General features: G+C 33.4%; 2 protein-coding genes across 8 annotated transcripts in view; one reads left to right on the top strand and one right to left on the bottom strand.

The window, feature by feature from the left end:
* LOC123564283 (kelch-like protein 2) overlaps nt 1-15,923 on the bottom strand; it is a 318,752-nt gene that overhangs the window by 33,098 nt on the left and 269,731 nt on the right. The window lies entirely within an intron of this gene.
* The window catches only part of LOC123564281 (serine/arginine repetitive matrix protein 2-like), a 59,069-nt gene that overhangs the window by 3,783 nt on the left and 39,363 nt on the right, over nt 1-15,923 (top strand). For 6 of the 7 annotated variants that reach the window (XM_053536890.1, XM_045357739.2, XM_053536888.1 and 3 more), the window contains 4 exons: nt 2,538-2,681; nt 6,705-6,795; nt 11,574-11,594; nt 14,000-14,077. In XM_053536890.1, the coding sequence (XP_053392865.1) occupies nt 2,538-2,681; nt 6,705-6,795; nt 11,574-11,594; nt 14,000-14,077 (334 nt within the window). The remainder of the gene's footprint in view (nt 1-2,537; nt 2,682-6,704; nt 6,796-11,573; nt 11,595-13,999; nt 14,078-15,923) is intronic. The other variant, XM_053536889.1, reaches the window with a different exon arrangement.

A 15,923-nucleotide genomic window follows, 5' to 3' on the forward strand; every position in this document is an offset into this window, starting at 1 on the left:
TTTGGCTCAAAAATGGCTCTAAAGTGGCTCCAACTTTTTCAAATTGGCGAAAAGGTTGGCGACAAGTATGAAAAACCCAGAGGAGGCCCTGATATTAATACACTTAGTGATGCACTATGTGCATGAATTAGCATCATTATTTGATTTATTCATTATGTCTGGAGACGTATTGATTTAGTGCTGTCTGTCAGTCAGTCTGTTTGTCACAAAGTTTTTCCATGCAACTCCCCTGACTTTACATTAGACTTCATTAGACTTCACTAAAGTGGAACATTGCCAAGCCTAGTTGTGCATATCACTGGCACAATCCGGTTCATAGATTTTCTGTGGAAGTGTGGCCTTTGATTCGTTGAATTCTAAGATATTTCGGCTTGTTCTGTTGTATTATTGGACAGATTTCCACCAAGCTTACAGGAGTGATCAGTGCCAAGCCTAATTGTGCATATTATTGACATGCTCTGGTCCAGTGATTTTTGATGCAGTTATGGCCCTTGATTTGTCATATCTTATCTTGTCTGTGCAACTGTACACCCAGGAGGAATCATAAAAGTGATCATTGCCATTTAGTTTAGTTGTGCATATCAGGAGAATATTCCAGTTCTGTGATTTTCAGTGGAGTTATGGCCCTTTATTTGTCAAATTTTATTATGTTTTGCCAGATTCTCTTACACCATTGGCAAGATTTCCACCAAACTGTACATGAGTTATATCAGTGCCAAGCCAAGCACTACTTGCCATGTATACCACTGGGCTGAAGCGCACCAAACTCATCCATATATCAATGGCATGTTTCAATTGAGTTATTTTCAGTGGAGTTATGACCCTTGATTTGTAAAATTCTGTGATGTCTGTGCTACTTCTCATACATCAACCAAACTTCACAGGAGTGATCAGTGCAAAGCCTAGTTGTGTATATCGTTTAAATGTTATGACTCAGTGATATTTGCAGCTCGTCTGGGCGTACCATGTGATGCTGCACTGGTATGCGCAATAGGGGTAAAATGACCTCAAGGGGAGGGGTGTAGTCATGACTGTTTGTTACAATAAGGCTGTTATTATTGTCATTATTAATATTGTTTTAATAATTATTATTATTACGTACAACGCCATTGAATATATCATTGAATAAAAATAGGCGTTTAATCTAATTATTCAGTTTCAGTTTTCAGATTTTTGCTTGAGTTATGACTCTAATATTTTGTATTTTACAATTTCTGTATGTCAAATGTTGAAAGACATACATTTGTGAGAAAAACAACCAAGTTCAAGAACAGAATCTGATATGTCTTGTTTATGGAAGGGAAGTTCTGTACTTAATAAGGTACATTTGTACCATGCTTTGCTGATGTTTTGTAAGCAAATTGTTGTTGCTTTAATTATTATTATACCAGATTTATACAGCTTTTATATTTTTTAAGCTTAATTAAGAACAGTGCTCATTTTTTGTGTACATTTACATGATAGTAAAATAAGTTTGTATTTGAATATCAAATATTGATAGAATGGCCTGAGTCTCCATAAATACCTATATTGGAGTGCTTTCTTTGGGCACACAGTCTGCTTATTGACATACCTGCTAAATGTACAATTATTGAAAAAATATTATCATTAATTATTTACTGTCTGTTAAATTCAACCAATAGAGCAATATTGCAGTATAACATTACAAGGCATTGGACCCTGGTACCATGTCCTCGTCAGGAAACCTGATATATTGATGAAATATTGCCGCTAAATTGGCATTATTAGTTCTGCTCACTGGACAATATAATACTGTTGCCAAAATCATTTATCATAATGTCTATGAATGAAAGTATTGTAAAAACTTACTGGATTTTATTACATTGTTAGAGTTTAATTGCATTATAAATCAATTAAGTATATACTTGTAGGGCCATGTATGGATAATAACTCAAAAACATGATGTATAACTAATCTGCAAACATGTGATGTCATTTGTTGCCATGTAACCAGTACTTCAGCTTGTGAACCTTTGATTAAAAACTTGGATTATGTGTGTGTGCAATAATGTTAACTTATGATACCTTCCTAACAATGGTATCACTGAGTTTTAATTAATATTTAGCATCCACTTGTTAATTGAAGGGTGATTCGATTTATGTGCACTGAAATTAATCCTTCTTACTGTCATGAAATTGTCAGAGATGTAGAACCTTAATTTTTTTCTAGTAAGAAGTAAAAGAAAAAAGTAACTTGAAGAACTTTGAGAGTTTTAAAGTTTCACTTTCTATAAAGTTATCACAGAAGTGTAATTTATCTGTGTACTTTAAAAGATATGTGCTGTGAATAAACCTAGAGAATTATTTATGGATGGATATATGTTAAGTCGCTTTAGAAAGAAAACGCAGCCTTGGATTGGGGGCAGTTTAAAGGTGAGGTTATATTGATAAAAAAACTTAATAGTTACTAGGAAACCATATAAAAAAGCACACCATAATATTTTGGGTGTAATGTTTTTGTAAAGTGCATGGCATGTAAACATTTTTAATGAAAGTATTATGTTTTATTGCCTTTAGGTGTACTTGAACTGGGTAAACTCAGTCCTGAGTGATGTTGGGGGTACTCCATGTAGCGGAGTGACCACTGTCCAGGAAGGCAGGATTGTGTGTCAGCTCATCGACAAACTTTGTCCTAGTGTCACTCTTCAACAAAATGTTAGGGTAAGCATAAACCTTAGTCAGTACATATTTCTAGATTATTTAAGGGATGCAGGAAATGTTTTCTTAGTGGCTAATGCATTATACATGTAATAATAAGCGCTTGTATATAAACAAAAGAAAATGTTTAAAACTGTGGTCATTTGATATATTTACTCATTGAAGGAAGTAGAAAAAAATACAACATTGCAATATAAACTTTGTTTACCATTATAAGTCTTCTTTCATAGAAGTCTTCATTCACAAAAACTAATACTGCAATGTTCAGATTTAAGCATTTTTGCTACCAAGATATAAGTTATAAAAATGAATTAAATGTGTGAGGTACTCTGTATGAAATAGAAATGAAATAATACGGAAGTGAAAATATCAGCTGGAATCTTGAAATTATTTATGATTGTAGGGATAACGCATGTTTTTTCATGTAACGTCTGCAGAATCCCAAGGGATAGATCGGTGCCCGAGCCCATAGGGCAAGGGTACCAAGTATCCCTAGGGATTCTGAAGATGTTATAACATGAAATGAACATGTGCAAATGCTATTCTTGCATAAAATGAAAAAAAAAAAGAATACAATATCCCTCAACGTCATTAAAGTGCTACAAAATGCGCGGGAATATCTGAGTTGTTTTTTCACGTTGACGTCATTTCCATTATCCATTTTTGGGCTGTAATATCCCTTACAGAAGAAATACTCTTGCTGTGTACATACAGCCTATTTGATGCATACATGATGTGTACTGAAATCAAGGGTTTTAAATGGTACACAGGATATACACTGCACATACACCGATAGTACGTTTGTAGTACACTTTTGACATGCAAAGGAGCTCTGCCGCGTACTACTTGCTGCGTACATGCTGTGGACTACATAGTACACAGGATGTATGCTGGAGGAATCTAGTAGGCGGGAAGTACACCGGAGAAATAGTACGCAGCATGTACGCGGCACATACACTTTTCACATGCAAATGAGCCTGCGTGTACTACCCCTGCGGCGTACATGCTGTGTACTCCTGTGGCGTACATGCTGTGTACTCCTGCGGCGTACATGCTGTGTACTCCTGCTGCATACATGCTGTATACTCCTGTGGCATACATGCTGTGTACTCTTGTGGCGAAACTGCTGTGATAATGTAAATTCCTTACCCCACCAGCTTTCGTATGCAAATGCTGATCATTTGGACAGAAAAAAACAGAAAACAGAATAAGTGACATGCATCAATAGATATTTACCCTTACCAAAATATTGTAGATTGATGTTATCAAATAAATTAGTATGCTTTTCTTCATCCACTTTTCAATGAAATAAATCAGTTTTTGTAGCATGTAATTTGGTAAACATTTGAAGAAAATGGCGTAACTGCATCAAGGGGAAACAACTTTAATGCAACTAAATATAAGTGTTATGATTTATTATAGACGATGTGTGCATAGTATGTATTTATTTTGATTAAAATCCATCTGAGAAAAATCTAGGACTGGAATTATATAAGCATTTATACACTTTTTATGTCTGTAAAAAGTAGCGTACCAAAAAATTTTGGATTGATTTTTTCCAATGGGGCGAGCGCAATTAGCCAAAAACGTTCTGAAAATATATGAGCGGCAAATCCGATGAACAACTTTTTAATTTGGTGAGGCCTTAATGAGTTAACATAATGAGCATTAAAGCCTTTATAAAACATGATAGAATGGTGTTTTGCTTAAGAGTATTCAAATAACAGTGAGAGCTATTAATTCTTCTCATTCGGGCGCTGTTGAGGCATTATCTTGGTAATTATTTCATGTATTACAAAATGTAATGCAACGAATTTCAAATAAGGTTTTTTAATTATCCAAGTTAGAAAGCTCCAGGATAAATTCAAAATGAAAAAGAATATATTTTTACACTGCATGCAAGGTGCAGCTCAGAAATCACTAAGATGTAAGCTTCACAAATGAACATTGCAAATAGTTTGGCAAATTTTCATTGTTCAGAATAATCTGAACTATTCTATGCTATTAAGATAAAAGTTACTCGGAAATCAAGTTCTTGCTTCCAAAAAAAAAATGTACAAATCCTTCCTGCATGAAGTGTACTTCAGACTTTTACCTAAAAAAATTCAAAGTATAAACACCAAAAGAAAATAAACAAGTCCCTCACGCGTATACATGTATGAAGTTTACTTCAGACTTTAACTTATAAAAAAAAAAAATAAGTATAAATGCCAAAAGAAATTGTACAAGTCTTTCCCATATATATGAAGTGTACTGCACAAATTTCAAAGTATCTGCGGTGTACATGCAGTGTACTATTTTCTTGTACAAGTCCCTCCTGCGTACATGCAGTGTACTCCTTAAATTTTCAGAGTCTGTGCTGCGTACTTGAAGAGTACTAGTGACCTCCTGCGTACATGCTGTGTACTCTTCGAAATAGTACGCGGCATGTACGCAGCATGCGGTGTATGTAAAATGTACTCCTCTGGTGTACTACTGTGTTCGCGGCATATACACAGCAAATAAGCAGCATGTACGCCACAGAGGCTTGCTTCTGTAAGGGATGTTTACGCTTTGCCTCGGAACACACATATATAAATAGGTGTTATAACAGCACGTGAGCATGAAAATCTCTCGTTAACACACGTTTTCTCTCTTGTTTAAACACCCCACAAAAGTGACAAGAACAGCAGTTTTATGCTAGAATGTAAAGTAAACTAAACTATTAGTAATAATTTGTCTTTCTGATAGCTTTATTATATTTTAAACGTAACATCTATCATAAATGATATTCTTTCAATCTTGTAACTTAGGGTTCAAGTATTTACATTAAGGCTTGTGATATATGGCTGTAAGGAGATTTGATACATTTATGTCTCAAATTATAATAGACTTTAAATGGAAGTTTTGTTGTAAGTAAAATATAAATGGCCATTAAGTCCTTGCTTTTGTAAGGTGTCTGTTTGCTATATGAAAAGAATTTTTATGGACTGACAGGTCGGTAAACACTTGCGATAAAATATTTTAAATGGAGATTTAGAAGATTATCAGTTAATTGAAATTTTTATAAAGCGTCAAGTGTGTTTCTTTGGTTTTCCGTTAAGTGTTGGAAGGGCATTTATGGTGTCAGAAAAGTTCCTATCTCTTGCTCACTATCGTTTGGCAATATGAGACATACGATTTTTGTAGTTCCATTTTTCTTATCTCATTTTAATAATTTTAACTTATATTCATCAGATTTTTACCTAATTGAAATGTCGTTGAAAACATCTATAGAAAGTAATACGTGTTAAGTTGATTATGATAAAAGGTTTATACTAAATGTAAGGGTGAAGGTACTTAAGCTCTATACAACTGCTTATTGACGGCTGATCGTAGAGGCAAATACGTTTTATATTCAAGTCCGCCTCCTTCTTTCAAGTTAAAGTGCATTTGAAGTGCAAATGCATTACAAAACTTCTATTGAAATAATTTGCGTTGAAACTGAACCTGTTATATAGGTATATCTTTTTGAGGTTTGCCATTTTGTAATCCATTTAAATTTTATGTGTGTTATTGTTTGAATAGTGATATTTTTTGTTAGTTCAAATACATATTATTGGCTTTAGGTATGGAGTACATGCATGTGGAGGTCAGAGACCTTCATGCTTTCTTTAAACACAACCAAATGGAAGTTACTTAAACATCATAAATCCCTGATGGGACAAAGTCCACTGACAGCGGATGTAGGAATAACAAATATCCTGTTGAATCATAAGGCACACCTTGAATGTTTTGCCGTTTAGGTCAATAAATGCACACTTACATATGCAGCCTATCAAGCATTGTGACCTCTGCAGTGTATTAATTTTGTGGTCAGTAATTTCCAAGGGAATACAAGTTCAGTAGAAGGAAACTTAAAAGGAAACTTAATGCATCCTTGAAATATGTATGAAGTGTAGAAGTAAATATTCCATTTAATATGACTGGTTGCATTTTCAGAACTCAAATTAATATGACTGGTTGCATTTTCAGAACTCAAATTAATATGACTGGTTGCATTTTCAGAACTCAGGGAACACGACACCTCAGAGATATCTGCGTGCTGCTCTTGACCACATGCGTAGTCATGGAATTAAATTCCATTTTACACCACAAGGTATGTTGAGGGTCATAGAAACCATATATTAACTACAGAAACTACATGTATATATCAACCTTAGAAACTATATATCAACTGCATGTATACCCTGTCTGCTATTGTCCTCTTTTGGTCATAATCATTTTCATGTGATGATGCTGTGACTTTTAATATTTCAATAATACATCTAAATTTTAGAAAAACTTCGTATCCTACTCTATATGCCTGTTGTTAATTGTTGCTCTTAGTTACCCAGTTTCCAGTCTTTTGTAAGTCTATTTTTCTGCAAAATGCTGGAGTTAATTTATTGTCACATGTTTGACATAGGAGAAATTACATAATTTTTGTATTACACTGGTGTAATAAATCTTTTACCTTAATGTTGATTTAAGTATAAAAGATGTTGGTTGGATTGACATGGTCTATAACAGATAAAAAAAAAGAAAGCTGCCACATGATAAAAAAAATATTACATTTGTGCTTTTCCACACTGTACTTATTAAATGGTTAAGAAATATAACGTATCCTATTCAGTGATTTGTTGTTGAATAATATCATTGTTTAGAGTTCATATATCGTGAGGCTGTAGCCCAAGCCGGGTATGGGCGGCGGTTACTGCCAAAATTAATACATATACAATCCATTCATAAACAAGTCAGTCAGTGCATTCAAAGCCATCTAGTCTAAAACTCAATCCCGTCCAATAAATTTGCATTCAGCGCATTGTATTTTGAAACCATTTAACACAAAACCTTATTCCATCCATCTAAACATGGAACGATGCATTGAAAAACTTGTTGCGATGCACCGTACTATGAAATCATTCAACAAAACATGATACCATCCAGCTCAATGTGAAGCCGTCTAACACAACATGAGTACGTGCAGTGTAAAATGAAATGATTTATTACAACTTGACGCCGTCTAATGCATATTGAAACCGCTTTGTGTAATTAAAAGCGGTGTATAATAACTTGATGCCGGCTTAAAAATTATCAGACATGCGTATATGCATTATTTCAAAGCATAATTTACGCTAATATGCATCTTATCTGGAGCCCTGCCAAGTGATAAAATAATCCACATCTCAACAACAAATAATGATTTTGTTTAAAGGCAAAGACTGTTAGAGATATATTATTTTGATTCTAACACATCCTAATTTCTGTTGCTGTTGATCGAGTTTGCTGACGTAAACCTGAGAAGTTGTCACCATGAGTCATTATCATTTCTTGTCCTTTAGAGGCCATTCATTGTCCTTTTATATGAGCGTAGGCTGGTATGTGGCATGGAGAGTTGCTGCACTGTTCATTACTGTTCATGAACAGACTCAGTCAATCCGAGTCACAGCTATTATTTTGCTGGTTTTACATTCTATGCCTCCAAAGGGTTTTCATGTAAATTGATTTTTATATAAAATAGAACATTTCATTTCTGCTTGTTAACAGTTTGTGAAATGTAGAATTCATTACGTTCTTTGAGTGTGTAAGACCAAAATTCTTTATTGTGTTTGTTTAGACTGATTTGAGATGGAAAACAGTTTGCATATCGTAACTTTCTATTGATTTCGATCAAACAAGTTCGTTTGATTTAATTCAGACGACTTTCAAAAATATTTATAGATAAATAGTTTAATATTGAATTTTTTCTTAAAATGTTAAATATAAGCTGATTTTGTATGTAAATACAAAGTAAAACCAAATTAAAATGTTTGTATAAAAGTTTTAAGCATTTTTGTAAACAAAATAATGGTGGATTAAACCTGATCTTCTTCTTATCACTATACAGGATTACCTGTATGAAAGTACTTGTGAAAAAATTACATGTAAATTGTCCAATTAATCTACCTAAAAGACATGACTAGACACATTCTATTTCAACATCATCATTCTGTTTATTTGTTTTAAAGAAAAGTACTGATCTGAAACATCTTAACCCTTAGCCTGCTGTAGGCGAATTTAACAGCCTTTGCAAACAGCTTGGAACCAGATCAGACGCCGATTAAATCGGCGTCTGATCAGGTTTCAAGCTGTTTGCTACTCTGACAATATTTCTTCCAATTTTGGAGCAAATTGAATGAACTTTACAATTTTAGCAGATGACATTTCCAGCAGACGACAATTTATCTAGTATGCTAAGGGTTAATTTTGTCCATCCATTTGTTGTGTCCTTTGATCAAACTGTTGCATGCATAGCACCCTGCTCATTAAACATGAGAAGTACTGGTATGAGAACCTTTAGTGTGGATTGATAAAAAGCTAAGATAATGGGCCTAAAGTAGTTTATATAAAATGCATACAGGGACAGTGGAGTCACACATAAATATATTAATTTTGCATTTAAAATTTGCATTTATTTTGCTCAATCAGTTTCATTACATCTACACTAAATGGACAAGTACTTTAATACCTTCATGTGAAATAGTGCTGTTCACATATTCAAAATACTGAATTAATACTTCTATAAATATTTAACTTAAGAGCTTCATATTTTCATTATAAATGAACTTTACTTTATAAGTAAATCGTGTTTCAAAGCAAACTGATTTATTGGATGAACAAACTGTCACAGAATCTACAATTTCATTTAAAAAAAAAATTGGTAAACAAAGACAATGGGGACATACATTCAGCTTGGCAATATTTTTAGCCTTGGTTGTAACTTGAAACTCTTTATGGACTGTGCCCATACAATTTAGTATTTAATTTTAATCATATCTTTGTTCTACCCTAAGAACCATTTTTCTACTTGTAAATTTTCAAAAGTTGTTTGAAAACTGAAAGCGAAATGTATAACGGTCATTTAGCCGAGACAAAACTGTAAAATTATGCATTGAAAAGCAGATAAATCTCCGTGCTCAGCTGTTATATATGGAAACAATAGGAAAAAAACCAGATAAACGGCAGATTTAAGGTTACACACCTACTTAAATTACGTCTTTATGCAAACTTTCACATGGTAAAATGTACAATATTGGGCATTGTTTGTAATGGAATTCTAGGCTTTTGTAAATGTTAATCACATAATCCAATCTTGAATATCTGAAAGTTCAGAATACGATAAGTCCAATTTTAGGCTTGTAAAGTTCTTTAATTATGCTGATTGTGAAAAAAGATTAATATAAAATAATCAATTAAGACAGTTCTGTTAATTGCTCTAATTCATACAGAAAACAAAATTTATCTATCAAAATGCATCTCCGCTTCTGTTTTATTCCAATTTATATCAGCACTTTACACTTTAAGAATATAGAATTAGTTGATGCATGTTCAAAAACAATGTTTTATTGTCCATCTGTATGTTCTTTAATTTGTACAGTAGTTTGTCCAGAAGTTTGTTCGGTAGTTTGTTAGGTAGTTTGTTCGGTAGTTTGTTCAGTACTTTGTTCATCCAAAACACTTGATGTCTCAGCTTTATCAAAGGATTCCAATGAAACTTTACATAAATTAAGAAAACTTGATACTATGGTGTAGTCTCCCTTTTTACTTGTCTAAGTATTGAAAGGATTCCAATGAAACTTTACATAAATTAAGAAAACTTGATACCAAGGTGTAGTCTCCCTTCTTACTTGCCTAAGTATTGAAGGGATTTCCAATGAAACTTTACACAAAGGTTGAACTTGATAAGTTGTGTTTGCCACAAGATCCAACATAATGGTCATAGACAAGGGAACTTAGACAACAGTTATATTTGGAACTTAAAATATTCTTGTTGAAAAACTGTTGGTCCCATTTTTGAAATCATTTGTTCCTTGAGTGTCCATGTACTTAGAGCCTTCACACTATTTTGAGTTGTCAAAACAAAAAAATATCTGGCTGCTTGAGCAAAAATGTAAGAAAAAATCTTCATATGCAGTCTCTGTTCTTTGTGGTGTGTGTTTGGGGGGGGGGGGGGGGGGGGGGGGGGGGGGGATGTTTGTGAAGAACATAAATCTGGAATTGTATAGAGTAGCTAAAGTCAATTGATTACCGAATTTTTTATTCTTACTATCATTTTATTGGTTTCTCTTGGTTGTATCATATGGTTTTATAGTGTATCAAGTTTTATGAAAGTACAAAAATCAATAATTAAAACATTATAAAAATTCTATTTACATGTACTTTGCTACCCTTTGGTAGAGTTATAAGAGACATTTAATGATATTATAAGAAACTATCATAGTTTTCCATAATTACAATATATTTAGAACTAATTTACGCTTGTTGTAAAGTATTAAAAGCTGCTTCTGTAACTGTCAGCACTTTTGATAAAATTATTTTACTTTTATCCTCAGTGTGTGGAAAAATAAACTTGCTGTAAACATTCAGGGTTCTATTAATTTCTTTAAATAATACTTTATATTCATATTCAATTTAGGAATTCAGCTAAATATATAGATTTGAGCCGTGCCATGGGAAAACCAACATAGTGGTTTTGCGACCAGCATGGATCCAGACCAGCCTGTGCATCCGCGCAGTCTGGTCAGGATCCATGCTGTTCGCTAACAGTTTCTCCAATTCCAATAGGCTTTAAAAGCGAACAGGCTGGTCTGGATCCATGCTGGTCGCAAAGCCACTATGTTGGTTTTCCCATGGCACGGCTCATTTAATTGAAATGACAAAGGTTCTACAAATGTACATGCATGTCATTCATCTAATTTGAAGGTTTACTTAGCTGTTTAAATCGATTTTCAAGACATGCAGACATGTCCTCTACTTATACAGTGCTACACTCTCCAAAAGGGCATTCACCACTAGATAGTGCCACTACTTTACTCTTTATTCATTATGATGTTTTGATTTTACTCCTGTTTTTAGACTGGAAGAAATGGGAGAAGAGTAAGTGAGGAGAAATGGGGTTTTTAATCATCAGTTAATCATTCTGGCTTTCTTTCAGACTTATCTCAATACCATTGGCATCATTTCATTAATATATTTGGGAATTCTGCAGTGTTCACAGTGTTATTGTACTCCAACATTGCATTTGGTTTTTATTTTTGCAGATTATTCTTTTTCTGTTATTCTTCCTTCTTTGTAGCAGATAATTTTTTTTCTGTTATTCTTCCTTCTTTGTAGAACTTATTTCTTAAAGATACTGAAATCAAATCACAACTTTCATTTCTGATATAAAAAGACTTGTTGCACATACTTCTCTGCTTGCTGATATACATGTTTACATTATTGTGTCTCTAAAATGACTAATTTGGGAGGGACAGTTCCCAGTATCTTTATCTTTTTCTTAATTTGTGCTGATGCAATGCATATCTTTGAAACAACACATCTATATTCTCAGTACTTTACTTCTCTGCCTGAGACATCTTGTGTCACAATTTCCAAGGGAGACTATTCTTCATGTCTTATAATAATTTACTAAAGAAAGACAACTGTATCAGTTTGCAAGAAACATAACTCTGCATGTCTTGCATTATACATTTAAGGCAGCAGATAATACAGCCATTTTATATGTCTTATCAGGAGGGTTTGAGTACCTAATTTATTCAGTATTGATTATACCCCAAAATAAACTCATTTATATTCCATTTTATTAGCATACAGTTAAGTTTGAAGAGAAGTTTAACTGATAAAAGAAATTAAACATAAATTGATCATTTTGATCCAATAAAAATGCATTCCTTTAGTAAGACATAAAATTCTAAATGGATAAATCATTTAAATCAGTTCAATATACTTCCAAACCCTGACTATTATTGCAGTGCTTTTTTGCTAATTTCCATATTAAATGTGACTTAAATTTTTTTCTAGTGCTTCTGAAATTACTCTGCACTTTTGATTTTGATAAATACAATTTTAGAACTTTTTCGCATTTCATTCATCACCATCTTGAAATAAGTTACATGCAAATCATACTAATTTGTGTTGCTTTATGGATTATAGACTGTCTTTTCTTGCCTTACCTTGGTGGTAGTTTTGACCGTTTCTTTCTGTTCATTCTTACAAGACCTATCTCTAGTCTGTGTTAGCGCAGCAAATGCAGATGTATGGAGTTCAACATCTAGAGACAATAATTGAGCCGTGCCATGGGAAAACCAACATAGTGGGTATGCGACCAGCATGGATCCAGACCAGCCTGCGCATCCGCGCAGTCTGGTCAGGATCCATGCTGTTCGCTAACAGTTTCTCCAATTCCAATAGGCTTTAAAAGCGAACAGCATGGAGCCTGACCAGACTGTGCGGATGCGCAGGCTGGTCTGGATCCATGCTGGATGATACCCACTATGTTGGTTTTCTCATGGCACGGCTCATATTAAGTTTATAGTTTGATACAAGTTTTGAAAAATCATGAGGTAGGTATGTGTAATTTACATGAGAGAAGGTAGCTCACACATGAGTACCTAATATTACCTAACTTATTGTTAATTTCTTACATCACACCACTACTGTTTCAGCCTGATATTACCTTCGTATATTGCCGTGTTATATTATAGTTATTGAATGGTTTGCCAGTCAATAGTTTGACTATTGCCCAGGGTCCAGTCTTCATCATCCAGCTAAAATAGATTAGTAGAAACTAGATTAAACTAAGAAGGGACACTCAATGTCTTGACCACTATATATTACCTAGTTAATACCTAAAGAGTGATGAACAGGTTAGGGAGACCATAATTCTTAATTTATTAATTATGTGCATTTATTACTGTTTTCTCCATTTTGAATATTGACAAGGCTTACAGATAATAAAGCTGCCTTAAATCTGGCAAGATTTATAAACTGTATTACCTTTGATATATAGATATAGTAGGTAAACATTTATCCTTAAGGTGGGCTTTCTTGAATCATTGATCAGACCCTGTGTTTTCCTAAGGTAATACAAAATAAAGAAAGATAATCTTCAGTCCCATATATATTCATACACTGCTATAAGGAATCTATCTTTGCAACTCTGTCTGATTTTCTTTTAGAATGTGTTTATTTTCTAAGTTATCTTTGGTTGAAGTATTTTCAAGCTCTTTGCACTTTTTAACTTTTGTAACCATGAGTAAAGGAATATCTTAACTAATTTTGAAGGTCTCTCTTGCTAATTGTTTATATCTTCATTTTGTGTGATACATGATGCAGATGGAAATATGTTATTTTCATAACCATATCTTGATGTTTATATGAACCTTATAACTTAATTTTTTTGGTCTAAATCATGAATAGCAAGGTCAAGGCAATGCGAGTAACTGCTTTAAAATACAAATTGTAGCAAACTATATATTTTTATGATTATGTTTCTATTTCAGATATACTGGATGGAGACATAAAGTCGATCTTGGATGTTTTATGGCTTATCATATTGAACTATTCAGTTCATTCTATAGGTTAGTATCAGTAGTACCGTATTTTGGTGTGTATTGGTCGCAGTAATGTATAGTCCGCATCTAATTTTTGCTCTGGAAATGGTCGGAAAATTTAACTTCTAGCGTATTAGTCGCATTTAAATTTCGGATTTTTTCCCCAGCAATATTTAATATTTACCGGCAAAAAAGTTATGGCGGCGGCCATATTGATGCCGCGGACTGAATTATTATCAGAACCTGATTGGTGGAAATCGGACAGTGTTGTTTTCGTTCCCAACCGTTTCGTACCAACAGTAGTATCGGTAACAGATTATATCAAAGAAAAGCGGCTTTTTGACACTAATTGGCAGCAGACGGTTTGCGTTTACATTCTGTTATCATGCAAGTTTAAGTGTGAATTGTTTGCACAGCAATTATAACACCTTTCCGTGTCATGTAATTAACCGCGTTCTTTTGATTCTGAGTAAAAAGATTAACAAAATATCTCTTTTTGGATTTTTTTCTTTTATTTAAAAATCAAAAGTAAAAAATTATCTTTCAAGTTTTTTAATACGCTAAGAATTAGTATAAACAATGTTTGGAATGGAGGACGGATCTGTCCAGATTTTATCCAACCCGGAGTACATGTCAATGGCGTCCAGTAAAACGAAAGTAGAAACAAACGTAATTCAGACTGCAAAAACATCTTTGAATTAAAGTCATTCGTAATTTTAATAGTCTGTATGGGTTATTTACGATATATTTTATTGAAAGTAACCGCTATTGGTTGAAAAGCCGCCGATATTGATATTTTTTATCCATTTTGTTCGTTCGTAACAGATGCACGTAATTTTGCGAGAGCTACGGTCAGAAAATTGGCCCCAAAAAAAAAACTGCTGGCAATGTTCTGTCGTATAGGTCGCAGGAACTTTTTCAGGCAGCAGAATGGGTAGAAAAGGTGCGACCTATACACACCAAAATACGGTATGATGTTTTGTGGCTTTTAATATTGAAGTATCTAGTTAAGTCTATGGTGAAGAATTAGCAGTATGATGTTTTATCCTATTGAACTGTTTAGTTCATTCTATGGAGGGAAATATCTGTTGTATGGTGTGTTATGGCTTATAATATTGAACTATTTACTTCAGTCTCTGGGTTAGTATCAGTGGAATGATATGTTATGGCATATCATATTGAACTACTAAGTTCATTCTAAGGTTAAAGTATCAGCAGTATGTTGTGTTGTGACATATCATATTGAACAGGTCAGTTCATTCTATGGGTAAGTATCAATAGTATGATTTCAGTAACAATATTATGCAAATAAAGTACCAGTTGCATATTAATTTATGCTAGCAGTGACAAAGCAACAATAAGAAGCAACACCAAGCATGCCCAAGGACTTTCCTCCAAGATTTCTCGCTATGTCTCTGTGAAGGATAAGAGTTATATCAATATCAAAATAAGTGTTGTTTCAAGAGCAACTTGACCTTATTATCATATTTGTTTGCAAGTTGATTGGAATTCAAGTAACATTTACTTTTATTTTAATCATTTATGAAGAGGAATAAGTATTAAACTCTTAAGTTAATAATACCTGTCCACTTAAACAAAAAAATTATCTCTTTAATTGATGATACTATACTAAACTAATCTTGAAATACAGACCTGTCTTAATTTGTATGTATTCAATTGAACTTTGATACTTCATGTAGATGATTTGATCAAATGATTGCTATTCAATCAATAATGTACCCACAATGCACAAATGTCCCATCTTCTGTATAGATTTACAATAAAATACCTGGGTATATGTCTCATAGAAAACCTGGTCCCAATAGGCACGCCTAATGCAAGACTGATTGTATTTAGATGAACATATTCCATG

The sequence above is a fragment of the Mercenaria mercenaria genome, chromosome 2 (assembly GCF_021730395.1).
Source record: "Mercenaria mercenaria strain notata chromosome 2, MADL_Memer_1, whole genome shotgun sequence".
In the NCBI taxonomy this organism is placed as follows: Eukaryota; Metazoa; Mollusca; class Bivalvia; order Venerida; family Veneridae; genus Mercenaria; species Mercenaria mercenaria.